The sequence below is a fragment of the Oncorhynchus tshawytscha genome, linkage group LG02, assembly GCF_018296145.1.
Source record: "Oncorhynchus tshawytscha isolate Ot180627B linkage group LG02, Otsh_v2.0, whole genome shotgun sequence".
In the NCBI taxonomy this organism is placed as follows: Eukaryota; Metazoa; Chordata; class Actinopteri; order Salmoniformes; family Salmonidae; genus Oncorhynchus; species Oncorhynchus tshawytscha.
In genome coordinates this window covers 65,672,936-65,698,627 of record NC_056430.1, presented here as the reverse complement: position 1 = coordinate 65,698,627, position 25,692 = coordinate 65,672,936, and the positions used below count along the sequence as shown (strand labels likewise).

General features: G+C 41.7%; 2 protein-coding genes across 5 annotated transcripts; both read left to right on the top strand.

The window, feature by feature from the left end:
* Positions 1-179: 179 nt before the first annotated feature.
* On the top strand, positions 180-21,141 carry LOC112265222 (puromycin-sensitive aminopeptidase). 4 transcript variants are annotated; one of them, XM_024442341.2, is made up of 23 exons: positions 180-550; positions 3,499-3,583; positions 3,778-3,855; positions 4,059-4,180; positions 4,633-4,740; positions 5,060-5,260; positions 5,443-5,539; positions 5,639-5,672; positions 5,909-6,023; positions 6,206-6,370; positions 6,520-6,624; positions 6,796-6,856; positions 6,986-7,095; positions 7,225-7,288; positions 7,435-7,574; positions 8,697-8,831; positions 12,875-13,094; positions 13,564-13,706; positions 14,187-14,243; positions 14,666-14,773; positions 15,093-15,248; positions 18,686-18,733; positions 18,843-21,141. In XM_024442341.2, exons 1-23 carry the CDS (start codon positions 428-430, stop codon positions 18,987-18,989), a joined length of 2,622 nt encoding a protein of 873 aa, XP_024298109.2. In that variant the 5' UTR covers positions 180-427; the 3' UTR covers positions 18,990-21,141. The 4 variants fall into 4 exon arrangements, with proteins under 4 accessions (XP_024298109.2, XP_042158860.1, XP_024298108.2 ...); XM_042302926.1 differs by having other exon boundaries at positions 12,875-13,115; XM_024442340.2 differs by having other exon boundaries at positions 3,499-3,589.
* Positions 21,142-21,365: 224 nt separating this feature from the next.
* LOC112265224 (UPF0669 protein C6orf120 homolog) lies at positions 21,366-25,528 on the top strand. The gene is made up of 2 exons (XM_024442342.2): positions 21,366-21,842; positions 22,747-25,528. The coding sequence occupies exon 2, from the start codon at positions 22,811-22,813 to the stop codon at positions 23,360-23,362; it is 552 nt and encodes a 183-aa protein (XP_024298110.1). The 5' UTR covers positions 21,366-21,842; positions 22,747-22,810; the 3' UTR covers positions 23,363-25,528.
* Positions 25,529-25,692: the final 164 nt, after the last annotated feature.

The window sequence follows — 25,692 nt, the reverse complement described above, 5'->3', positions numbered from 1 at the left end:
ATTATCAATTATGATTTATGTCAAATATTTTACATAACATATAGCTATATTTTTGGAGAAAAAAAAGTGACAGCAATTGACAAACAAACAAATTAAAAACCAAAAATGTTGAATACACCCCCTTGTTTCAGTGGTCCTCCGCTTCAACGCGATGACGCTGTTTCTCGTCATACTGCGCTCCTACACACGTGGTTTCGGTGGATTTGAAGTGAGAGGGGAGGACTCTAGCTGGCAACATTTCTAGCTAAGGATTTTATGTTGCTGGTTCTCGGCCGTCGGGTTTCGCTGTCATTCGTAAAACGAGTCATTCCCCAAGATCCAGTTTTGTTGTCGAATCCCATTTTGCAGGACTTCAGAACTATCAAATTCAGAGTAATTACACAGCAGCACCGTCTTCGCAAGCGCTACCAGACAAAATACAGACACCATGCCTGAAAGGAGGCCCTTCGTAAGGTTGCCCACTGACGTCTACCCGGTCAACTACGGGTTGTGCTTGAAGCCCGACCTCATCGACTTCACTTTCGAGGGCAAGCTAGAGGCGATTGTGAAGGTAGGTGAAGTAATTGAAAGATGATTTGTATAGTACTTTGAGCATGGCGGGGACTACCCTGTGTAATCTATTTTGCCTAATTTACAACGTTCGAATGGCGAACGGCAAAATGCTAACTAGCTAGTCGTCTAACGTTAGCTAGCGAACTCCTAACTAACGTTATCTACTAGCCCATGATAGTGGTGGCAAACGGCTAGCCTAGCTCACTTTAGCTAGGTTTAAAATAAATTAGCACTTTACCTGCCCTGAATGGTACTGTCCAGAGTAACTAGATACCTAGCTGAACCGTCATTCGCTAGTTAACTGTTAATACTAGTTAGTTAGTTAGGCACATTAACGTTAACTCGCTGTCAGTTTTGCAAATCGTTAACTGGCTAATAGTCACTACTACATCTCACTTGAAATTAATGTATAGTATGATCAACGTCAATGCGAAGATATGGATTTAGCTTAAATGCTAACGTTAGTTGCATACCAGCGCACCCAGTTAGCATGCGCGCTAGTGCTAACTAAGCTAATGTTTGCTAAATCATAGCTAGCAAATGTCTTCCTACTAGAGAAGACCGCCCAGCTTCCGCCTCTGTTATAACCTATTTTGCAAGCGTGTTGCTAGCAGACCATGAAATGACAAAACACTAGACATTCACAACACCCGTGACGTGTAACATCCAGAACTCATCTTGTTTGATGATATGCACGACAAATTTAGCTAAATGATTCATAATCATTGCCTGTTTGTATGTTGATGGTGTTAACCAATTACTACATACGGATGTCAAAGGTCGCTCTTTAACCATTTATTATTATTTTTTTTAAATATACTTAACTATTTGGTGGAATGTGCCTGGGCTACCCGAACATTTTGTCTGAAAGACAACTTTTGACTTTCGGGACACAACAAAAAAGAAAGCAAGCCAAACATCACACCGTTTCTCTCCCAAAATTCCCTTACCCCTCCATGTCTCATTCACTCAATTGAGTTCTGACTGCTCCTTACACACAGGCGTGCTGAGTGTGCATCACAAGCTCCTGTTAGGCCTACATAAATAAATGCCTATAAAAATGTATCTAACTGATGGGATACACAAACTACATTCCTTGCCAAATGATGACAGTTTTCACAAATTATAAATGGATTGGTTGAAGTAGGAAAATGTGTTTCAACAACGAACAGCAGTTTGGAAATAATTGTCTCCAGCCTATTTTCCGCTGGATTCACCTAGACTGACCAGGTGAAAGCTGTTATTCCTTATTGATGTCACTTGTTAAATCCACTGCAATTGGTGTAGAAGATAAAGGAGACAGGAAGGATTTTTAAGCCTTGAGGCATGGATTGTGTATGTGTACCTTTCAGATTGTGAATAGGCAAGACAAAATATGCCAGGCGCACCGGTTTGTGTTGAACTGCAACACTGCTGTGTTTTTCATGCTCAACCGTTTCCCGTGTGTATCAATAATAGCCCACCACCCAAAGGACATCCAGCCAACTTGACACAACCGTAGGAAGCATTGGGTCAGCATGGGTCAGCATCCCTGTGGAACTCTTTTGACACCTTGTAGAATCCATTCCCTGAAGAAATGGTCCTGTTCTGAGGGCAAAAGGAGGGGGTTTAAGTCAATATTAGGAAGGTGTTCTTAATGTTTTGTACACTTTGTCTGTGTGGGGCAATTAGGATTTGTTATCTGTAATGTTTATGATAAATTAGGCATTGTTGCGATCTGTTGACATATATGTTAACTGCCCATCCCTAATACTACACCACATGTGTATTACAGACTTGCTTCATTTAATTAGTTTCTAATGGTTGTCATATTTGGTGCCAAATATGGTGCGTATATTGCCCTCGAATGTTTGCATACACCATCTTCATCTCAGAACCCAGGCTAGGAACACAAGTTACTAGTCATCATGTGGACATAACACTGGCTGTGTTTCAATGACACTGCTGGGCTAAACTATTTTAGTACTTTCCACACACACATTGTCTAAATCTAAGCGATTACTGTATGGTTATCTATGTGCCACTGATCTATGTTTGGTAGCCTATCCATAGGAGGATGGCACATTGTATTACGTAGTTGGTGAACAGCATTTTCCAAGGAAATTAGGCTACATGAAAGATTAGGCTACTCTTAGCGTTTAAGTGACAAATAGCTGTCAAGTAGGGCAATTTCAACAGCAATACATGGGCTGTGTTGTCAGTTGCATGGTTGTTATTTGCATGCACATGCTATAATTTCATTAGCCAAGTTAATGACAAAGCCAGAACATGATTTAGAAGTTGTCAGATAACCGCACAATAGCCAACGAGACGCATAGCGACGTGGCACCGTGCCATCACCGAGCGCGCTCTATAATTACATCCCTGCCTTCTCGGTTACAACCTCCCAGCTCTCGATTTGAGTATCAAAATAAACTACGGCAGCACCCAACCGTCAATAAATGGGACTAGCCTACTCTCTCAAAGCTGCATCTGAGTGTGCTGCTGGGTTCCGCCCTCAATAAGTCGGACGTCGACCGCTATCACATTGCATTCTAGTCAGAAGCCCTACAGGATGTCTCTTTCTTTCCCTCTCCCCAAACCATCTTTTGCTCCCATTCCGATCTCCCTGACAAGCCACACTGTTTTCACGGTGACACTGAGCCACTGTAGATTTAGCCTGCTTGGCCTACAGTAAGTTGTTTGATCCCTATCGCTGCTGTCTGACACATAACAGATTAGATTTACCCGTATAGTGGATTTGCTTATGGCAGGAAAAACAAAAAATATCCTAGTTTAAAAGTATTATATTGAGGGAGTATTATCGTTGAGGGACTCTAGAATGAATATATGTGTGTTTTTTACACAAATTAAAAATATGGCGTTCTTATGTCATCCCAGGTATTTATACAAGGGTCTGCTAGTCCCCAATTTTACTTAGTAGTTGTGTTTCTGTCGTTTTTCCAGGTTAACCTGGCAACTAATCAGATTGTGATGAACTGTGCTGACATCGACATCATCACAGCATCCTTTGTACCAGAGGGAGGGGAAGGTGAGGGTGAGATTCTGTCAATAGTTTTTTTCACAGTTGTCTTAAATATAGACAAACTATTATATATTTTATATATTCAATGTATTCTATTTCCTGATTAGACCTGCTTTCCAGGCTTGTTAGGCACGTTTGTATATTATTTTTGTATGTTATGGCAGCGAATATCAGCCTTGCATTTTTTCCCTTCTTTTTAGAAATTAACGCTACAGGATTCAACTATCAAAATGAGGATGAGAAAGTCACTCTGTCATTCCCTAGTGCTCTACAGAAAGGTAAGTTGAAGGACTCGCCGTTAACCAGAATGGCTACAGGGCTTTTTAGGGTTCTAATGAACCCTCCACACTCTGCCATTAATTATTCTTCCTGGTGTTTGACACCATGCCATGTCTTTTTGTTTGTAGTTGACAAAAACAAACCTCTTATTGTCGTAAAGGCTGAATAAACACATGCTGGCTTTTTTGCACCTGTTTCCCAGGATCCGGTACATTGAAGATTGACTTTGTTGGGGAGCTGAATGACAAAATGAAAGGTTTCTACAGAAGTAAATATGCAACTCCTGCAGGAGAAATCCGCTATGCTGCTGTCACACAGTTCGAGGTACAGTAACTAGGCGCTCCTCCTGTCCTGCATTACTTCTGTTACCATAAAGAGGACAGTTTCTCTAGGCAGCAGAGTTGATTGCTTAACCCATGTTGAAATAGTGTAAAAGGAATGTGACAGCCATTTGACCCCAATGTTTGAGGACTGTCACACCCTGGCTATAGGCTGAATGTTTTAGCAATCATTGTTGGAGATTCTTCATAATTCAACTTTCATCTCTTATCTTTCGAAAAATTGTGGGGGGGGAATGACATGTCCAGCTGCTATATACGGCATGTTGTTTATTTTCATTTTTCACTAGAGGTCATTGGAGGAGCTTTATTATAAAGCAGCCCTCTGACACCCTCCAGGATGTTTGCCTGACCTAACACGCTGTGAAACGTGTTGTCCACTCTGTTTTGCTTAACCTCCCATGGTCTTTTCTCCTCTATCCTCTATTCTCTCCTCAGGCCACGGACGCTCGCCGGGCCTTCCCCTGTTGGGACGAGCCAGCTATCAAAGCCACCTTTGACATCTCTCTGATAGTTCCCAAGGACCGAGTAGCCTTGTCAAATATGGTACGTGTCACACTAACTCTTCTGCCTGGGGACGCCAAACAGCTTGAGTCACATTTCGCTACTCTGTTGTTGCGCTCTGCTAACATTGGCTTATGTAACATAAGACGGTCTTGTTGGGTCACTGCATTTCCTCCCATCTAGCTACAAGAGTAAGTCTGCTGGCATTCAAAATGCAACTGAATTAGTATGTTTTTCCAAGATGTCTGCCCTGTGGACTGTTAAAGGCTATGAGCTCATTCTTCGAAAGCATTGCTGACCCTATGACTTTCTGATTACATTTTCTGTCCGTACTAATATGCCCTTGTCCTCAATGACACAGAATGTCATCGATCGAAAGCCACATCCAGAAGATGACAGCCTTTTGGAAGTGAAGTTTGCCACCACCCCCATTATGTCCACATACCTTGTAGCGTTCGTCATCGGCGAATACGACTTTGTAGAAGGCCAATCGTCGGACGGCGTGACCGTACGCGTCTACACGCCTACCGGAAAGGCGGAACAAGGGAAATTTGCACTAGAGGTGAGTTGTTTTTACTTCTTTTAAACTTGGATAATGGTTAGACCAGTACAAAACACTAGTCATGTATCATTATGACTGTTTGTTATATTGATGAATGACTGTTGTGCTAGCAGCAACTATCTATTGGCGTCAAGTGTAAAATGGAAATGATATCTAGTTTTTTCTATCCATGTTTCTCACAGGTTGCTGTAAAGACCTTACCTTTCTACAACGACTACTTCAATGTTCCTTACCCATTGCCTAAAATTGATCTAATAGCGATCGCTGACTTTGCTGCTGGTAAGTACAATTCATATGACTCTATTTCAATTATTATATTGTGATGAAAAATAGGAATTATAGTCAAGATCTAACACGCTTGGTGCTGCCCCCCCCCAGGTGCCATGGAAAACTGGGGCCTTGTTACCTACAGGTAAATCTAAAGTAATGTTGCTAAATTTGCAACTAATGAGAGGATGCACAGTTAGCCTGCCAGTCATGTTATTCCACAAAAATATTATTTGATTACCACTAGCGGGAAATGTATGTGATTTTATATTCGATGTATTTTTGTGTTAATGCATGCTACCACTAGAGGCAGTGTGAAATGAATCGCTTTTGCGCTTGTTTTTCTTCGAGTTGACCTCGCTGTTTGACCTCGTTTCCCAGGGAGACGGCGCTGCTGATTGACCCGAAGAACTCTTGTTCGTCCTCACGGCAGTGGGTGGCCCTGGTGGTGGGACACGAGCTAGCTCACCAGTGGTTTGGGAACCTGGTCACCATGGTAAACGACCACTGCGCTCTTTACTGCTTATGTAGAAACTAAAAGCAGTCTCCTGATCAATGACAGAAGGACATTACATTATTGAAGATTCAATTATATGAACAACATTCTTCAATTTCATTGGGGTATACATTGTTGTCCTGAATTGGATTTAGTCGATATGGTTGCCCCTTGCCTTGTAGGAATGGTGGACCCATCTGTGGCTTAACGAGGGCTTCGCATCATGGATCGAGTACCTCTGTGTGGACCACTGCTTCCCTGACTACGACATTTGGACACAGTTTGTGTCTGCCGACTACACCCGCGCCCTGGACCTGGATGCGCTGGACAACAGTCATCCCATCGAGGTGTGTTGGCTTTAAATTTGTAAGATTCTGTGTGTGTGCTGGACCAAAGTTTTCCAGTAGATTTGAATGTACGTGAGGTATCTCTCAGATGAAAGCGACCCTCGTACTGCGTTTTGAAAGCATGAACTGACTGATCCCCTGGACTACAGGTGAACGTGGGCCACCCGTCGGAGGTGGATGAAATCTTTGATGCAATATCCTACAGCAAAGGAGCGTCTGTGATCCGTATGCTGCACAACTACATAGGAGACAAGGTGAGGAGCTGCTGCCCAGGCACACTGCCATGTTGTCCACTAATTAGTCTAGCTCTCTTTCATATACTAGCTAAAAGGGTATTGTGTGAACACGTGTCTCTGGTAAGTATTTGTATATTTTCATCTCGGGCATTTTTCTTTTGTAAACCTATTTGTTTCTTCTGTCTCTAGGATTTCAGGAAAGGAATGCATTCCTATCTGTTGAAGTTCCAACATAGAAATGCAGCAACAGGTAACACTGTCAAGTCTCCTATAATTTCTCATGAATTTATAATGGACATGTCTGGTCCATTATAATAAGATTATTATTTGAGCGTTGTAATTGGTTGGTGACCAACTCTCTCCCCACCACCTCTCCCAGAGGACCTATGGGACTGTCTGGAACAGGCTAGCGGGAAACCCATCGCCCTGGTGATGCGTTCCTGGACTAAGCAGATGGGCTTCCCTATAATCGTAGTGGACCAGGAGCAGGTAAATAGACCACAATGGAAATTGTCTTTGGACAATATGAATTTACTGTTTTATATCCTGTGAGAGGAGATCTCTCTGTTGTGGATATAGCAGTTTGTGTATTAAATCAAATACTTTTTGTTTTTGTAGCAAGGGGATGATCGCATCCTCAAGATATCTCAGAAGAAATTCTGTGCCAGTGGACCACATAATGGTAAGATAATATTTTCCAATAAATCTACACACAAAAAAGCCAAGTACAAATCGCTGGTTCACTACTTGTCACTTATTAGCTACTTGAGACAAAGTTCCTACTTTGCTCCATCTCATTGGGTCTTGCTTGTGTCAATCATCCACCAGGTGAGGACTGCCCTAACTGGATGGTACCAATCAGTATCTGTACGGGTGAGGACCCCGGCTGTACCAAGCTCAAGGTGCTGCTGGACAGCCCAGAGACCACCATCACGATCAACAACATCAGCCCTGACCAGTGGGTCAAGGTGAGGACAACCAAATTCCACCTATTACAGCTGTCTAATATAGAATTGAGTTGAAAACCAAGCCCTGAGGCCTTACAATGTGTACTATAACCCTTATACAGAGTTGCATGTTTAGGGAAATAGAAATCTGTCTAATAAAAGCGTAATGGATACAAGAATGCTGAAGACCTTGAAGGTCTGCTTGCTTGGAGAATTATAAATGTTTGTGAATGAGCCGTAACATTCATGATTCTGAGTCTGTTTAGTGTTTACTAACGGGTGGGAGGTCATTGGGAGTTCAGTAAACCAATCACCTGACCAAAAGGGTGGACGAGAAGTTAAGGAAACGATGACCCTTGAAGGTCTTTGAAAGGGGTCAAGTCACACAGATGGATATTGAAGGGGTCACTAGAGGGTCAGGATTTGTGAATGGACCATATAAATTGCTGTTCACTGAAAGGACATCATTAATGTCAAAGTAAGTTTGAGGAACTGAGAACCATTAACGACTAACCACTTGATTGGGACTAGTGGTTGCTTGAGTGGGATCATAGCCTGGCTAGTCCCTATCTAGTTATCAATGCTAAAGAGGATCCACAAGGCCAGTGGTTCCCAATCAGGGGAACTAGGACCCCTAGGGGTACTTGGCCTATCCACAGGGGTACTTGATAAGACTCATGAGAGCATAGGCCTACTGCTAAAATGCACAAGGGGATATTTCAGGGGTACTCCGGGCAGAGTGAATTTCAATTGGCAGTACAGTGAATGAAAAGGGTTGGGAACCACTGCACAAGGCTGTGGTAGGGAGAGTGAAACTATGAGTGTGCCATTCAGAACAGAGACTGCTCTATGTATGGAGTTGATCAAAGGGATAGAAAGAATCTCTTCCTTAATGCTAAGCTGCACTTTTTGTGGCTAGAATAGAACCTAATTTTGTTTATTTGTTGGGTGGGTGTCACTCAAGCATATAAAGGATGTCTTCCACAATTGCTTGTTAGGCAGATTTATTTTCCGCTTTAGCTAACAAGTTTGGAACCGCAAATGGTTTGGCATGATGCTGACAAATGTAGTGGAAGAAAACAGATTGGCAACAAGGCTATAGTCTTTGGCCACTGTTCAACTGTCCTCCTCCTCCCCATATAGATCAACCCAGGAACAGTAGGCTTCTACAGGATCCAGTACAGCTCGGCCATGTTGGAGGGCCTGCTGCCTGGTATCAGAGACCTCACCCTGCTGCCTGTTGACCGTCTGGGCCTGCAGAACGACCTCTTCTCCCTGGTGAGTGGCACAGACTACCGTCAACACTACACCAACATGCCCTTTAGCTCGACGCTAATGCCCAATAATAAATTGGATATGTATGGTTATGGTGCTTGTATATAAAGTCAGTCATGGACAGGGAAAGGGTCCGTTCCTGTAACAATCATATTCAGGGAATGGCTTGAAAGTCACTTTCTTTTCTCCATCCTTTCTGCCACAAAACCCTTCTTTCCTCTTCCATATAGCAAGGCCCCATCTGTCTAGCCTAGCGCTACAGTAGCAAAGAAACACACCCTTTAGTGTATAACCAGATCATTTTTGAGGAAGCCCAGGGTCAAAGCTTCCCCTAAAATAAACTCTAGTCGCTCAATGTTGTAATTGTGCAGGAAACCCCAACATAGTGTCATATCAAATTTTATTTGTCACATGCGCCACAGTGAAATGCTTACATAAAAGCCCTTAACCAACCATGCAGTTAAGAAAAATACATGTTAAGTAAAAAAGAACAAATGTCTTAATAGGGCATTGGGCCACCACTAGCCAGAACAGCTTCAATACACCTTGGTATGGCTTCTGCAAGTTTCTGGAACTCTCTTGGAGGGTGCGACACCGTTCTTCCATGAGAAATTCCATCATTTGGTGTTTTGTTCATGGTCGTGGGAAAACACTGTCTCAGGTGCCATTCCGGAATCTCCCGTAAGTGTGCAATTGGTTTGAGATCTGGTGACAGACAGCCATGTCATATGGTTTACGTCAGGGTTCCCCAACCCTGTTCTTGGGCCACCACTAGCCAGAACAGTGTAGGTTTTCGCTCCAACCCCAGTTGTAACTAACCTGATTCATCTTATCAACCAGCTAATTATTAGAATCAGGTTGGCTAGATTAGGGTTGGAGTGAACCTGCAGGACTGTAGCTCTCCAGGAACAGGGTTGGACAGCCCTGGTTTACATTGGTTTGATGAGTATGAAAACTTTCAGTGACTACTTATTCCCTGTGGCTGGGGGCATTGTCATCCTATGGGGGGTGTAGTTGGATTGGTTGTTTAGCATCGACGCACGTATGTCATTTTCGCCAACCTGTCTATAGCTGTGGTAGCCAAAATAAATAATTCTCTGCCCAGCATTTTTATACATGACCCTAATCATCATGATGATAATTGCTTAATTAACTCAGGAACCACATCTGTGGTAGTGGTGCGTGGGTCATCCGCAACTGCACGACTATATGTATTAAAAAAAGAGGCCATGGGCCGGACCCTAATCCGCAAATATAGGAAATGCGCTGTACTGTAGGCTACAGTCAGATGGCGGAACGTTTTTTTTTGACAGGGGTGTAGGATTTATTTTTGCCTAATTTAGATGCGTTTCTGATTTAAAAATATATATAAATCTGACATTTTGGAAGGCTATTTCGAGAGCTTGGGCATCAGGTTGTCCCTGTGATTTTCATATGCACATTTTTTTAATCTAAATGATACAATTCTAAAAGTAACTTCTATTGCCAATATGTAAAAATTGCCTACATAAAGCCCAAAAATGTATATTGCAACCTGCAGGTAGAAAATATCCTGATTTAAAAAAAAAAAAAAAAAAGTCCTATAAATCACATTGGCTTTGCCTGTCTGCAAGGAACTTGAAACATTGTATGAACTTGGTCCAGCCGGAAGCTGGTGCTTGTAAAATATTCTGGACCCTCAGTTTCCTGCACCAGTGAGCTCCAGACACACAGCTGTAGGCTATTTGCGCAAGGGCTAAGAAGTAATCAGGAAGGCATATTTTATGACATTTCCACCGGATCTAAGCTTTACTTTCTTTCCCCTTTCATGCTGAGTGGTAGGATAATCGAAAGGGAGAGAGCTGGAAAGATTGTTCAAATAGCTACGTTAAGGAAAATATTGTTTACTTGCTGTTTGAGGCAAAGAAATTACTTTGAGAAGCTCCACAGGAATGGTGAGTTAAGACAATCAGAAATGGTATCAGATCACTTATAAGGATACAGTGAGTCCTAGTCCTACTTCTATGCGTAATCAGGTGCGTGTCCTTACTCAAAATTGACAGTAGCGCTTCAAACAAAGGACAATGAATAAATTGACAACTTGTAAATGGAATGAAATATACCCCAACTTTTTTTTCTGAAGTGTAGCCTACGTTGTGCGCTCTGCAAACATACCCACTCCTAGAATGAGAATGTTAAGACTGTAATAATAATATATTGAATGCATTAACAGAAATAACTAGCCAAACATTGTAGATTAGAAATGATGGGAATTACTAGTAAAAGTACTAGTGTGCCATCCCTGCGGCCTCCACAATGGATTAGTCCACTCAGAGGCGTGAATCAGACCGGTTTCTCATGTGCCATTTAAAAAACGTGTTTGTGTGGGACTGCTCGAGTACAAAAAATCCTGGTCGATCAATCCACAGCCTATCGACCATGTCGGCTAAATGGTTTCAGCCCTAATAAGGTTCTATCTACATTTTTGTCAAAATCTAGTTATTGACTTGTTTTGTTCAATGGTCTCTATCTATATAGTACTCTAAATACCCCAATTCATGTTGATAAGTTCAGAAGAATACAAGATAAAAAATGAACACCATTCAAACCAATGAAGGTTTGGAACTTTAAAGCCAGTTATCTCAATCATCTTTTTGCACATGGCACCCAAGCTCTCTGTCGTTTTGACCGGTTGTAAAGGAAGTAGAAGGCTATGAAAACGACCCAACATGTTTCTGATAAGTTTTCAGTTCGGCTTGGATGCATATTTTACGTGGTAGGAAATATGATCAGCTTTTATGATGCTGATTTAAGAGAGCACATCTACAGCTGTTACCCTAACTGCAATCGCATTCTCTCAAGAAGCTGAAAGAAATCATATTTCTCCACATATTTCAAAATGTACATTTCGTGCTGCAAGAAATGCTTAATTCTGCAGGAGTTAATATTAAGGCTATGTGAGAGGTTATAGACCTACAGTCAGTGTCCATATTTCAGTTTCCATTTAATTCACCTGAACAGTAGGCTAAAGTTCCCTGTCTTGACTGTCAAATATGTATAGTGCCCCAAACATTACTTTTCTGGGCTTCCCTTTTTTATTTATTTTCACCTCCATTTTGCCGCATTTCTCTTATTTAAACTCCGACATTTTCCTTTTTTCCCTCAGTGGATCGACATTCACTTTTTCTGTCCGTTTCCAAAAGTATTTGGTGATTGGCATGTAGGCTATTTGGTGCGTGTACAGTTCGGCCCAAAAGCTTATAGGCTTACATACAAATGCCAGATGGCCTAAAAATAATGAAAGAAAAACCTCAATGTAGCCTATAGATATATAAATTAAAAATGTATGTATTTTCTCTTTATTCAACCTGCCCTTCATCTATATAATATTTAATGAGCCTAAACCCGTCCCACGGATCAACCCGCGGGGTCTGCGGCTTCTGAGTCAACCCTCACATCACTACTGTGTGGAAGCACCTGCTTTCGATATACTTTGTATCCCTCATTTACTCGTGTTTACATTATTATGGCAGTTACCTGTACATGTTATTGTTGTGTGTTTTGTGGCCATGTAAACGTAACTTATGATTGGGTAACGATACTTCTCCTTTCTCCCTCAGTACCCATGAGTATTAAGCTCATCGACTAAGACATTTCATGTGAATTGTTAAGCATTGATTCTTTGGCCTTTTTTCTCACCAAAGCCTCTTACGAAGATGTTTACTGTAGACGTTAGATAAACAATGTGTAATCTAATCAACTTGTTTTCCTGCTTTATCCTATTCCTCAAAAGCTTTGTCCCATCCATTCAGGACTCAATTACAAAAACTGTACATAACATCACAATACTGTGACTTACTAACTTTTCCCCTGCTCTTACTTCTTCTAATTCCTCTTTTACCTCTTCCCCTCATTCTTCATATTCCTTCTCATCTATTCCTCTTTCACCTCTTCCCTTCATTATTCATATTCCTTCTCTTCTATTCCTCTTTTACCGCTCCTTCATTTTCCTCTTCTATTCTCCTTCTCTTCTTGTCCCCCATGTTCATCCTATTAATCATCAACAGTCGCGCGCTGGCATGATCAGCACGGTGGAGGTGCTGAAGCTGATGGAGGCCTTTGTCAACGAGCCCAACTACACGGTGTGGAGCGACCTGAGCTGCAACCTGGGCGTGCTCTCCTCCCTGCTCTCCCACACCGACTTCCACGAGGAGATCCAGGAGTTCATCCGAGACCTGTTCACTCCCATCGGCCTCAAGCTGGGCTGGGAATGCAAGCAGGGCGAAGGTGAGCCCCCTGGGGCCGGTGGTAAGAGCTAAGAACTGAGCTGCCGAGTCATTCCGGAGTCGATCCTCAGCCTTAAGCCCCAAGTCACTTGATGTCGCTCTGATTGTGTAAGAGAGATGGTAATCAGTCTATGTTGCACTCTTGATAGGGTTGGTGGGATTTATTTTCTGTTACATTGCTGACACCTATACGATCCTTTCAGATCTGCTCAAGTGCCTAGGGGTTAGGGACTAAGGGTCAGGTTTGGAATTAGGCAAGTGTTTTCTGTAGTAGGGGTATCAGCCCAGAGCTGGTGACGTATGGATTTACTGGCTCCTGGATTGCCTAGCAGTAGATAAATTCTGTCCTTTTGGATGAAGTTCAGTGTATCAAAGCGCTTGTTTTTAACATGTTTGAGACTGACTGGCGCTTTTTTCCTTTCACCTTCTGTTCTCTGGCCCCGGTTCTTCTATTCTCCCCCCTCTCTCAGGTCACCTGGATGCCCTGCTGAGGGGCCTGGTTCTGGGGAAGCTGGGGAAGGCGGGACACAAGCCCACGCTGGAGGAGGCCCGGCGGAGATTCAAAGACCATGTGGAAGGCAAGCAGATCCTCTCTGCAGACCTCAGGAGCCCAGTAAGCTGTTCTGCCCCCCGCCACACACACACACTTATTTATAGAAACACACATGTATTCTTAACATGTAGTTACGTAAATAAAGGCCCCATTCCAAACTAACCTTTGCCCTCTAACCCTAGGCTCTTGATGACTTTCGTGAATGTTTAAAGGATTTGATTGGTCAGCAATTTGATAACGTCTCCACCTAGGCCTCTGGTTGGCTAGGTGACACTTCTTCAGTACTGCTTTCACCTGTCCATTAATTTCAATCAATTGTGTTCAACATTTCAACAATGGGCCTGTAGTCATGTTATTGATTCTACTTTCAAACAGTGACATCTCATTTGTAGATAATTTAAGTGCTAATGATAGTTATTTAGTACCATCATGACTGGAAGTAGATGCCGTTTATGATGAGACAAAGACATAAAAAGCTTGTAAAATCAAGTGATGAAACCATATTGAATGCCCATGTGTATGGTCTTTGTTTCTCTTCAGGTGTACTTAACAGTGCTGAAGCATGGCGACAGTGCCACGTTGGACACAATGCTGAAGGTAAAGTCACACCAGCTAATGGTGTATTCACTAGTGCACACCATAGCAAAATGTTTTGCAATGAAACCAAGCATTTCTTATTGGATACATTCAGATTAGTCCCTCCCTGTTTCTGCTCATTTGGTTCCGAGACAATACACCCCAGCCAGGACAGCTGGTTAGAGATCAGTCTCCTCAATATCATGAGTCATATATTGTATCATGAACGATTTCAATTACATTTCCTCAGTCAGATGAACAGGATTACCAGCTCGTTCCATGTCCTAGACTCTCGTTAAAGCCTCACCAATAATCTGACAGATAAAGCTTTAATCACAGTCAATTGATATAATTTGATTTTGTCACATAAATGTCACAAAGGTATAATATGTATATATTTTTCTCTCACATTATTGCGGTCTAATCTCTCCCATCTTCTTCAGCTTCACAAGCAGGCTGACATGCAGGAGGAGAAGAACCGCATAGAGAGAGTGCTGGGAGCTATCTCTGCCCCCGACCTCATCCAGAAAGTCCTCACCTTTGCCCTCTCGGTATGTGCACAACCATTCTTGCCCTAGCAACTGGAGTGTGTTACTTGTGCCTGCTATTTTGTCAGGAGGATATAAATGACGAAACAAAAATCACTAGAAACATTAGTATTTACACCTGGTGTTCTATTTACACCTTGTCCTTTTTGTTTCGCTTTTATGGTATTCTTTCTTGAATATGTGCAATTGTTAACACTGGTGTTAACTAGCTTTGTAACTGTAGCCTTCCTAGTTGTTTTGGTCATTGGAGTTTGCTTACAGGATGAGCATGATGAATTAATGGAAATTGGCAAAAACAGACCCCTCTGTCTCCCCTACCCAGGAGGATGTGCGTCCTCAGGACACGGTGTCAGTAATCGGGGGCGTGGCCGGAAGCAGTAAGCATGGAAGGAAAGCCGCCTGGAAGTTTGTCAAAGACAACTGGGAGGAGCTTCACAACCGCTACCAGGGCGGCTTCCTCATATCACGGCTCATCAAGGTAAAGGCTCTGTTCATTAAGCAATTTTTCTCCAAAGCATTGTTTAACTGTTCTTATTCTCATATTTTCCTCAGCTCCTCAGAGGGCACTGTATACAGTGCATTTCGAGAGTATTCAGACCCCTTGACTTTTAACACATTTTGTTACGTTATAGCCTTATTCTAAAATGGATGAAATAAAAACAATTCCTCAGCAATGTACACACTATCCTATAATGACAAAGCAAAGAGGTTTTTAGACAAGTTTGCACATTTTATTAAGAACAACAAACAGAAATACCTTATTTACATAAGTATTCAGACCTTTTGCTATGAGACTAGAAATTGAGCTCAGGTGCATCCTGTTTCTATTGATCATCCTTGATGTTTCTACAACTTGATTGGAGTACACTTGTGGTAAATTCAATTGATTGGACATGATTTGGAAAGGCACACAGCTGTCTATAGAAGTACATTCAGTTGACAGTGAACAGTTTGAAGTCTGAAGTTTATATATACCATAGCCAAATACATTTAAACTCAGTTTTTCACAATTCCTGACATTTTAATCATAGTAAAAATTCCCTGTATTAGGTCAGTTAGGGTCACCTCTATATTTTAAGAATGTGAAATATCAGAATAATAGTATAGTGATTTATTTCAGCTTTTATTTCATTCATCATATTCCCAGTGGGTCAAAAGTTTACATACACTCAATTAGTATTTGGTAGCATTGCCTTTTAAATTGCTTAACTTGGGTCAAATGTTTCGGGTAGCCTTCCACAAGCTTCCCACAATAAGTTGGGTGAATTTTGGCCAATTCCTCCTGACAGAGCTGGTGTAACTGAGTGAGGTTTGTAGGCCTCCTTGCTCACACACACTTTCAGTTCTGCCCACAAATTTTCTATGGGATTGAGGTCAGGGCTTTGTGATGGCCACTCCAATACCTTGACTTTGTTGTCCTTAAGCCATTTTGCCACATTGGAAGTATGCTTGTGGTATTTGTCCATTCCTAATGACGCCATCTATTTTGTGAACACAACATGATCCTGCCACCCCCGTGCTTCACGGTTGGGATGGTGTTCTTCAGCTTGCAAGCCTCCCCCTTCTTCCACCAAACATAACGATGGTCATTATGACCAAACAGTTCTATTTTTGTTTCTTCAAACCATGGGACATTTCTCCAAAAAGTATGATCTTTGTCCCCATGTGCAGTTGCAAACCGTAGTCTGGCTTTTTTATGGCGGTTTTGGAGCAGTGGCTTCTTCCTTTCTGAGCGGCCTTTCAGGTTATGTCGGTATAGGACTCGTTTTACTGTGGATATAAATACTTTAGTACCGGTTTCCTCCAGCATCTTCACAAGGTCCTTTGCTGCTCTTCTGGGATTGATTTGCACTTTTCGCACACAAGTACGTTCATCTCTCGGAGACAGAACGTGTCTCCTTCCTGAGTGATATGACAGCTGCGTGGTCCCATGATGTTTATACTTGCCTACTATTGTTTGTACAGATGAATGTGGTACCTTAGGGTGTTTGGAAATTGCTCCCAAGGATGAACCAGACTTCAAGAGGTTTCTTGTTAACCTCTTGAGTGTAGGGGGCAGTATTTTGATGTTTGGATGAAAAACGTATCCATATGAAACTTCCTATTTCTCAGGCCCAGAATCTAGAATATGCATATCATTGTCAGATTAGGATAGAAAACACTGAAGTTTCCAAAACTGTCAAAATATTGTCTGTGAAAATCCAACCCGGAAGTGCTGTTTTTCCTGAAAGCTCTCTGTTCCATTGCATGCCTTCCCTCCATTTAAAGGGATATCAACCAGATTCCTTTTCCAATGGCTTCGACATGGTGTGAACAGTCTATAGACATAGTTTCAGGCTTTTATTTTGAAAAATGAGCGAGAAATATCACATCGCGTCATTGGATGGCTGGGTGCCAGCAGCGTTTTGCATGCGCCAACAGTGGAGCAGACATTTTCTCTCTCTCTCTCCTGTTGAAGAAGCTACAGTCCGGTTCAAATATTATCGATTATAGATTGTAAAAACAACCTGAGGATTGATTATAAATAAAAAAAGATTGACATGTTTCTATGAACTTTACGGATACTATTTAGAATTTTCGCCTGCCCCGTCTTGACCTCTTGAGCCTATGGAATTCTGAACATAACGCGGCAACCAAATGGAGGTATTTTGGAAATAAAAATAATCTTTTATGGAACAAAAGGAACATTTATTGTGTAACTGGGAGTCTCATGAGTGCAAATATCCGAAGATCATCAAAGGTAAGCGATTCATTTTATTGCTTTTATGACTTTCATGACCAATCTACTTTGCTGCTAGCTGTTTGTAATGTTTTGTCTGCTGAGAGAGATGTCCTTACATAAACGCTTGGTATGCTTTCGCCGATAAGCTTTTTTGAAATCTCACATGCCAGGTGGATTAACAACAAGCTAAGCTGTGTTTTGCTATATTGCACTTGTGATTTCATGAAAATTAAATATTTTTAGTAATTTAATTTGAATTTGGCGCTCTGCAATTCAGCTGATGTTGACTAAAATGATCCCACTAACGGGATGGGTGCGTTAAGAAGTTAACAAGAAATTTGTGGAGTGGTTGAAAAACGAGTTTTAATGACTCCAACCTAAGTGTATGTAAACGTCTGACTTCAACTGTATATCAGAGCAAAAACCAAGCTATGAGGTCGAAGGAATTGTCCATGGAGCTCAGTGACAGGATTGTCACGGCACAGATCTGGGGAAGGACAACCATCTCTGCAGCCCTCCACCAATCAGGCTTTTGTGGTAGAGTGGCCAGACGGAAGCCACTCCTCAGTAAAAGCCACTCATCTGTAAAAGCTACATGACGGGCCGCTTGGAGTTTGCCAAAAGGCACCTAGGACTCTCCGACCATGAGAAACAAGACTCTCGGGTCTGATGAAACCAAGATTGAACTATTTGGCCTGAATGCCAATCGTCACGTCTGGAGGAAACCTGGTAACAGTAACACTCCCCATCCAACCTGACAGAGCTTAAGAGGATCTGCAGAGAGGAATGGGAGAGTACAGGTGTGCCAAAATACAGGTGTGCCAAGCTTGTAGTGTCATACTTGAGGATGTAATCGCTGCCAAAGGTGCTTTAACCAAGTACTGAGTAAAGGGTCTGAACATGTACGTAAATGTGATATTTCTGTTTTTCATTTTTAAATCTGCAAATATTTTTAAACTTGTTTTTGCTTTGTCATTATGGGGTATTGTGTATAGATTGAGGGGGGGGGGGCGCATTTAATACATTTTAGAATAAGGCTGTAACGTAACAAATGTGAAAAAGTCAAGAGGTCTGAATACTTTCTGAATGCTCTGTATATATTATAAGAGGAATGTATTATGGAAGACTGGTAGCTTTTGCCTTTGACCCAATGACCTAAGCCAACTCACTTGTATTTTCACCCCTCTTCACAGCTCTCTGTGGATGGATTCGCCATTGACAAAATGGCTGCTGAAGTGAAGGTGAGCATCATTGGTTTATACATCTTTTAATATAGTGGTCTCGCTCAATAAAATGGTTAAATAACTTCTGTAGTTCTAATTCTAAACGCGGCCATTTTGTGTCTTCCAGAGTTTCTTCGAGAGCCACCAAGCGCCGGCGGCTGAGCGCACGGTGCAGCAGTGCTGCGAGAACATTCTCCTGAATGCCGCCTGGCTCAAGCGCGACGCCGACGACATTCACCAGTATCTACTGAAGCGCAAAGCTCCCCCGGTCTGAACAACCCAGCCCCCCCCTCCCCCCTTCCAGCGCGGACCTCCCTGCATCATAGCTGCCTCGGCCCCCCTTCTCAGTCCATAGATGGACTGAGAGCGAGCATACTCAAAGCAGGCTTAATTTCTCGAAAAGAAAAAATACAAACGACGATGACGTCAACAAACAAGCCAAGAATTTAACCAAGCGTTGAAAAAGAAAAGACTATTATACATTAAATAACAAAGCAAATTCATTTGTCTGACAAGGAATGTAGTTACCCCCATTCTGCCCATCGGAAGATGATACATGAGTTAGGTTAATGGGGTTTAACACTCCCAGATATGATTTGCGAAATGGCTATCCCAGGGTGCATCCCAAATGGTACTCCATTCTCTACGTTGGTGCACTATTTTTGACTTGAGCCAAATAAGCCCTGGTTAGTGCACTTTTATTAGGGTTCCATTTGAGATGCACACCAAGTCTGAGTGCATACTCACACTCCCATACAGTTACGACACGCAAAACATGAACACTTGCATACACACACAGCCTTGCATTGTAGTTTGAAAACTGTGAATTTATTTTTCTCGTCTCCTACTCTATGGAGAAAAAAAAGCATGAATTATATGATATATCCTGTGTTGCTGTTCACTTTGTTTGTTTTCTGTACAAACAAATTATTTTCTTTTTTTCCTGCCATCGGCGTTTCGCAGTTGCTGGTTTATACCCAACAGGTGTTGTGATTGGGTGAGAGCAGAGCTGGGCAGAATGGGGATAATATAGCGTTTGTTTTGTTGGCGGTAGTTAAATGAACTCATGGCACTGATCTCCATCTCTAATAACGGTTAGGACAAAAGGTGAGCAGCGCTAGCATGGTACTACATGTATACTGTTTAATGCAAGCATACTTGCAAAGACGTTCCACAAATCTGAATAGCGATGTTCATCGTTACCTTACCTGCCCCTCTTCCCCCTCCATCCATCATCCTACTCTGGCATTTGATACATACCTTCCCCACATCAACCCCCCTCTTCTGTAGCCTGTATTATCAGCCCTTGGTAAAGTTACAGAATTATGTATAGTATGGCAAATGACAAACATGCATAATTAAATGGTTTCTTCATCTGCCACATTATATACAAAATTACATCTTGTTTTCAAAAACCTGCTTTTTTTAAGATGCAGTGATTTTAACGTTGAGGAAAAACGTTCATTTATTCTTAAGAATTAGTAAAACAACACTACTTGGGCCTTTAGTGCAGTTAACACCAGGAAACTTTAGTTTAAAAACTTAATGATGTACTGGCCCAGTTTGAACTTTGAAATGATAGGATTCACTGCTATTGAACTCTGAAGCCTTTAAATTGGTAAAGTGGTTTGCAATAATTATTACACTGAAGTGGGTGATATTCCACTGCAAAGTAAAAAATATTGTTTCACAACAGATCTACACAGACTTGTTGAACAAGTATATCTATATAGAATTTGATGTGGCTTAGAAAACATTTACCGGAGAAGATCATCAAAATAATTGTCCCTCTTTCCCTGGAACATTTTGTTGTGCTTTTGTTTAAAAATACAGTTGATGTTCATTAAAGTAAAAAAAGAAGAAGAAAAAGACTTCAATGTCAAACTAGTAGAGTTGATTTATGATTGAGGTGTGAGTGTGCATGCCTGGAAACCAGTTGATATGTAATTTAACAATTCTTAATACAATTTAATATTTTTTTGTATGATCCTAATAAGCAAAAACATGATCATAAATAGATTACAAATTGTTCTAGGAAAAACTGCAATAGAAATGGACGCTGTACATAATTAAAGTTGACCTAAATGAGAATAAAGAAAATGGGTATGATGTGTAGATGGTGGGATGTAAAATCAGTCTTTACATTTTGTTTTACAAGGTGTAAACTTGTGGTGGGGGATGTTGGTATATCTGAGATTTACATGTCGTTATATTTTCATTGCAGTATTACGCTGCAGTCCAACGCTTTGGGGTAGTGGGTGGGGGAAAAAGGACTCCGTTTTTCATCATCTCATTGGTCAAACTTCGTTTTGAATGTCACATTGCTTCCGAGAAAAAAAACTTTTTGGCAGAACGGCTGTGACGCTGGTGTTGCCAAAACAGAAATTAAGATACAGTACAATAAACTAACGTGGTAATATCCTTCACTATGAGAGATTGTCTTTTCACCTTGGTTTACAGTACCTTGATCGGATGATGCATTGATATACTAATGAGTCTTCAAATCCAGTTTATTTATTTTTTACCCCTTTCTATAATCCAACGCACAGTGCTTGGAAACTAATACTAGAAACCTGATCTTGACGGCTGTATATAACGGGGTTGGGGACCGCTGGTCTAACTGCACTTCATGCATTGATGTAATGTGTAAGCATTTTCTACAAAGAAATAATGCTGACATCATTCGACCAATGTGTAGTAACGTTTTTTGTATCTCTTTGTAGGCTACTAAAATGGTGTTTGGGGTTCAGAGCTCCCCTAGCAACTACATTACTGCTGTGTGAAGTTTACAACCAAGTTACTGAGGGGTGTGGGTATGAACTTGACCATAAATAGATCAGGTTACTGTAAATAACTTAGAACTGGTGAAGATCACAATTGTCTATTTATATAGAAGTTCCCATATCAAATGTACATTTTTAGGATGACGTGATTAATATAGGCCCAGTGTTTCTTGTTTGTGTTCAATTATGAATGTGCTACTTTCCCTGCGCCGTAGGCGGCGCCAGTGGATGTTTAGGTGTGAGAGACACCGGAAAACGGAAGAAGTGAACTTTACACTGACTGGTTCGTTAGTTACTGGCAAAACAATAACCATTACTAAATTTGTGCTCGGAACAATGTGCTGGTGAGTAGCTAATTTTGTTGTTCCACAAACCTGCTAAATATTGTGATAATAGTAATTGTTGCTTCTCGTCGCCCCGGAAAGTTGTTTGTGCTAGACAACTAACGTTAACGTTAGATAGCAATGTAACGTTAATTTAGCGTAGCCAGTTAGCAAGCTAGCCAGCTTGCTCGGATGAAGAACGCTGGCAGCAGTAGCTTGCTCCTTGCAGGGCTGATGAAATGTAGCTATGTTCATATCAAGTGAAAGCTATTTGCATATGTGTTGTTAAATATATGAATTTTGCATATAGTCAACTAGCCACAAGAAAAATACTCACTTGACGTTTCGCTATCTAACTAAAGTGTCCACATCATGGCCACGCGCTGTCAAACGTTGGAAAGCAAACAATTGGTTTAGGACTATATTCTGCGTTTAGCGCATAACTGAGTCTAGCTTTATAAGCTATTTGGTTAATGGGATTAGCCAGTCTGTGGCTGCTCTAATAACTAATTCACAGGCCAGCGACTTAGACGGACATGTATGTGCAAGTGAGCATTAGCCAGCAGTCAATGCAAGGCAGACAGATAGGGTGGGCGTAACGTCTTTACTGATGGCTACTCAAGAAGTAACTGCTAAACATGTGTAGTATAGTACAAGGTTGCAGAGGTCACACATTGCTAATCTTTAGAAGAAGCTAGCTTGCTACTGTATTTATAGAGCAGAGATTGGCTTGGCTTGTAGCCAATACAGTGCTCTACAGACAGGAGGTGTCAGTTTTCTAAACATCCCTTAAAAGTCAATTGGCAGTCTGACACTATGTTCTGGCTGAAGACCATATTTCCCCCTTGAGGATTTGCCCTGTACAAGCTTTATCATGCTTATACTGTACTGTAGGTAATGCATTTGTTTCTGTGTTGCCCTTCAGGTTATCAACAGATGGTAGAAGGTGGGTGTTGTCCAGTTGGTGACTCTGACCATCCATCTACACTATGGTGCTGTGCAGCAGCCTGCTGGCTGTGGCGTTCCTCCTGTCTCAGACTGGGGGGTTCCTGCACTCTTTGGAAGAGGATGCCCTTCCTAAGGAGTGGGTCCTGCTCCACGTGGTGCAGGGCCACATCGGGGCGGGGAACTACAGCTACCTGCGGCTCAACCACGACGGCAAGATCATCCTGCACATGCGCAGCCTCAAGGGGGACGCAGACCTGTATGTCTCGGACAAAACTCTGCGGCCCAGTTTCGACACCTACAAGCTGCAGTCGGTCACCTGCGGCCAGGACGTGGTCGTAGTGCCTGGAGACTTTGTGAGGCCTGTGGGGATTGGCATTTATGGCCACCCGTCGCACCAGGAGAGTGAGTTTGAGATGAGGGTGTTTTACGATCAGACTTCCCTCCAGGACCCGTTTGATAAAAGGTCTTACCCCTCTGAGGAGGAAGGGGGGAAGCAGAGAGATGCTCCAGAGGATGACTTTGAGGAAGAGGAGTCCATCTTCTGGACTATTTTAATCGGGATTCTCAAGATTATACTTGAAATTTTGTTCTAAGAAATGTGTGCTGCTGCTCTCTGCCATGTGCATTAAGAATGAGGATACTTGTGGTATATTTCAGCTGAGCGCATGTGTTAATCTCTGGGCCTGGTTTGCCAAAAACATTTTAAGGCTAAGTTCATTTTAGAACCATGGGATGCTTTTGGGAAACCTGGGCCTGGCATTGGTGATCTGAAATTAACCTGAGGGGAAGAAGCGGAAAAATCTAAGGGAATATATATTTTTTAAATTTCGTAATTCAACTGATTGTCTTTTGATTAATGACAAAGGCAATGCCTCAATTACGTTGCTTGTCAATCAGCCTCTAGGCTGAGGCATACCTCTGTGAAAAAATTATTGAATCAAACCACTAGTATTTGCATATCTATATCAATTTTGCCATCTGATTTAAATGACTGGGTTATGTTCTGTATCTATGGACCCAAGCCAGACACAAATCTTAGGTTGCTACCCAGGCAGGCTGGTCATTAATTCTATCGGTTACCAGAGACACGACCCAGTCGTTCACTTCTTTTGTTCTGTATCTGTGGACGCAACCCAGTCGTTCACTTCTTTTGTTCTGTATCTGTGGACGCAACCCAGTCGTTCATTCGAAATGTTCCATTGCCATGCTGGCTGGCAACATTGTTATCCCTTGCTTGCTAGCTAGCCAACTATGGTTAACGTAGTCACGTCAAACAGCGCAACCAGAATAACAGCAAAGTAACTGCGTTTGTTTAAGCTGTTTTCCAGAGACATTTCTCGTCAGGACATTGTTCAGAGGAGTAAGCTAACACAATCCCTTCAAACTGAAGCTGGAAAGACTACAAACTAGCTTCATTTCGTTTTACCGATCCTATTGACATTTCTTTGTATATCCATAAACATTATGCGAGTTGATTCATGATTTCGATTGGCTGAGAAAAGCTGCCTGCCTGCCAACTCCCGACACACGTTCATTACTATGGGATAGCTGGAGATCGAATTTCAATTTTGAAACAATGTTGCAAATGTCAGAGATTGGATAGCAAGGTGTATACAAGTCTCCGCTGTTGAAAATCAACTGCTAGTCGAAAAGAAATGGGAGATTAGGTATTTCAACGTCATAGCTTTAGCCGGTGCTAATTTTTGGAATAGACACCGGCTGGAATGCATCCCAAAACACCAGGCAGAGAGAGCGTTCACTAAGTGTGTCGTTGAGGCATGTGTCGATACTGATAGGATCGGATAAATACAACGCTGCTCTCTGATCAGCTTTCTCCATTCAAATCTTACCTTAACATTCTAATTATTCCACGATACTGACGATGGATCAGCTCACAGAAAGATATCACATATGACTAAAATATTAGGCAAACCAAGATTTGGCACAACGAAATGTATATTAAGATAAATTACAGACTATCATACAAGTAGCAAAATGGAACTCATTTGATTGAACATGAAATGTATTTCAATATGATTTAAAATGGGTCTATATCCTACTTACTGTAGGCTATTTATATTTTAATGCAGTCATCTCGGTTTTAATTTGAAGCGTGTTTTTATACCTCGCTTGTTTGTATCAATTGCAAAGATGTTGGCATCTTTGTATTTGTAGTGAACTCCATTCTGAAGTTCTCAGCAGTCAGAGGCAAATAAACTGTGATTTTATGTTTAGTGGAGATATGTATCAAGTGATGCCGGAGGGCAAGTAGCATCTAACGATGTACTTAGCTGTGCTACGAGTGGTCTGAGCCAGGCATTCGATTACGAGCATTTAAGTCCAAAGATAGTTTTTGGAAACCGCTCAGAGATTTAACGATGCGCCTACAAAGGTTATAACGATGAACTTCGCCTTAAGATGTTTTTGTGAAACCGGGCCCTGTTCAATAGGTTCCAAATGGGAACAAATTACTTGAAGTGGAGGCGGCAGGCACTACCTGAAACTTTTCAATAGGAATGATCTTTTGCATTTCCATTTGAAAATGTTTGCTCCCATGTGTGCCCAATGAACAAGGCTCAGGTCTAAATTGGTGTCCTGGGTCTGAATTATGCAACAACTAAATATCAGTACACCAGAGAGCAGAGATGTTCAACAGTGCCTTTTGATCTGTCAAGTCTTGGGTGAATGGCAATGCAACATCTCATGCAAATGGAGTCATTTTATAAGATTTTCAAATAAAGATGTATCTTTGCAAAATACCTCATGTCAGATTGTCTGTCTGGGATATCACAATATTTTTGTAAAATGAATTCAGATTCACTAAGTGCAATGATTATCCCAGTTTGTTCACTTGACCGTATCAGACTCAGTGAAATGCATATAGGTTTCTCTTACAAGCAATATTTGTACATTTTTCTTAACA

Bases quoted from the DNA above. Each gene is read 5' to 3' on its own strand.
- LOC112265222 (XM_042302925.1), top strand. From the start codon at position 428: ATGCCTGAAAGGAGGCCCTTCGTAAGGTTGCCCACTGACGTCTACCCG. The intron at 4,741-5,059 runs GTACGTGTCACA...TCAATGACACAG, and splicing joins GAGTAGCCTTGTCAAATATG to AATGTCATCGATCGAAAGCC. The intron at 5,261-5,442 runs GTGAGTTGTTTT...TGTTTCTCACAG, and splicing joins AAGGGAAATTTGCACTAGAG to GTTGCTGTAAAGACCTTACC.
- LOC112265224 (XM_024442342.2), top strand. From the start codon at position 22,811: ATGGTGCTGTGCAGCAGCCTGCTGGCTGTGGCGTTCCTCCTGTCTCAG.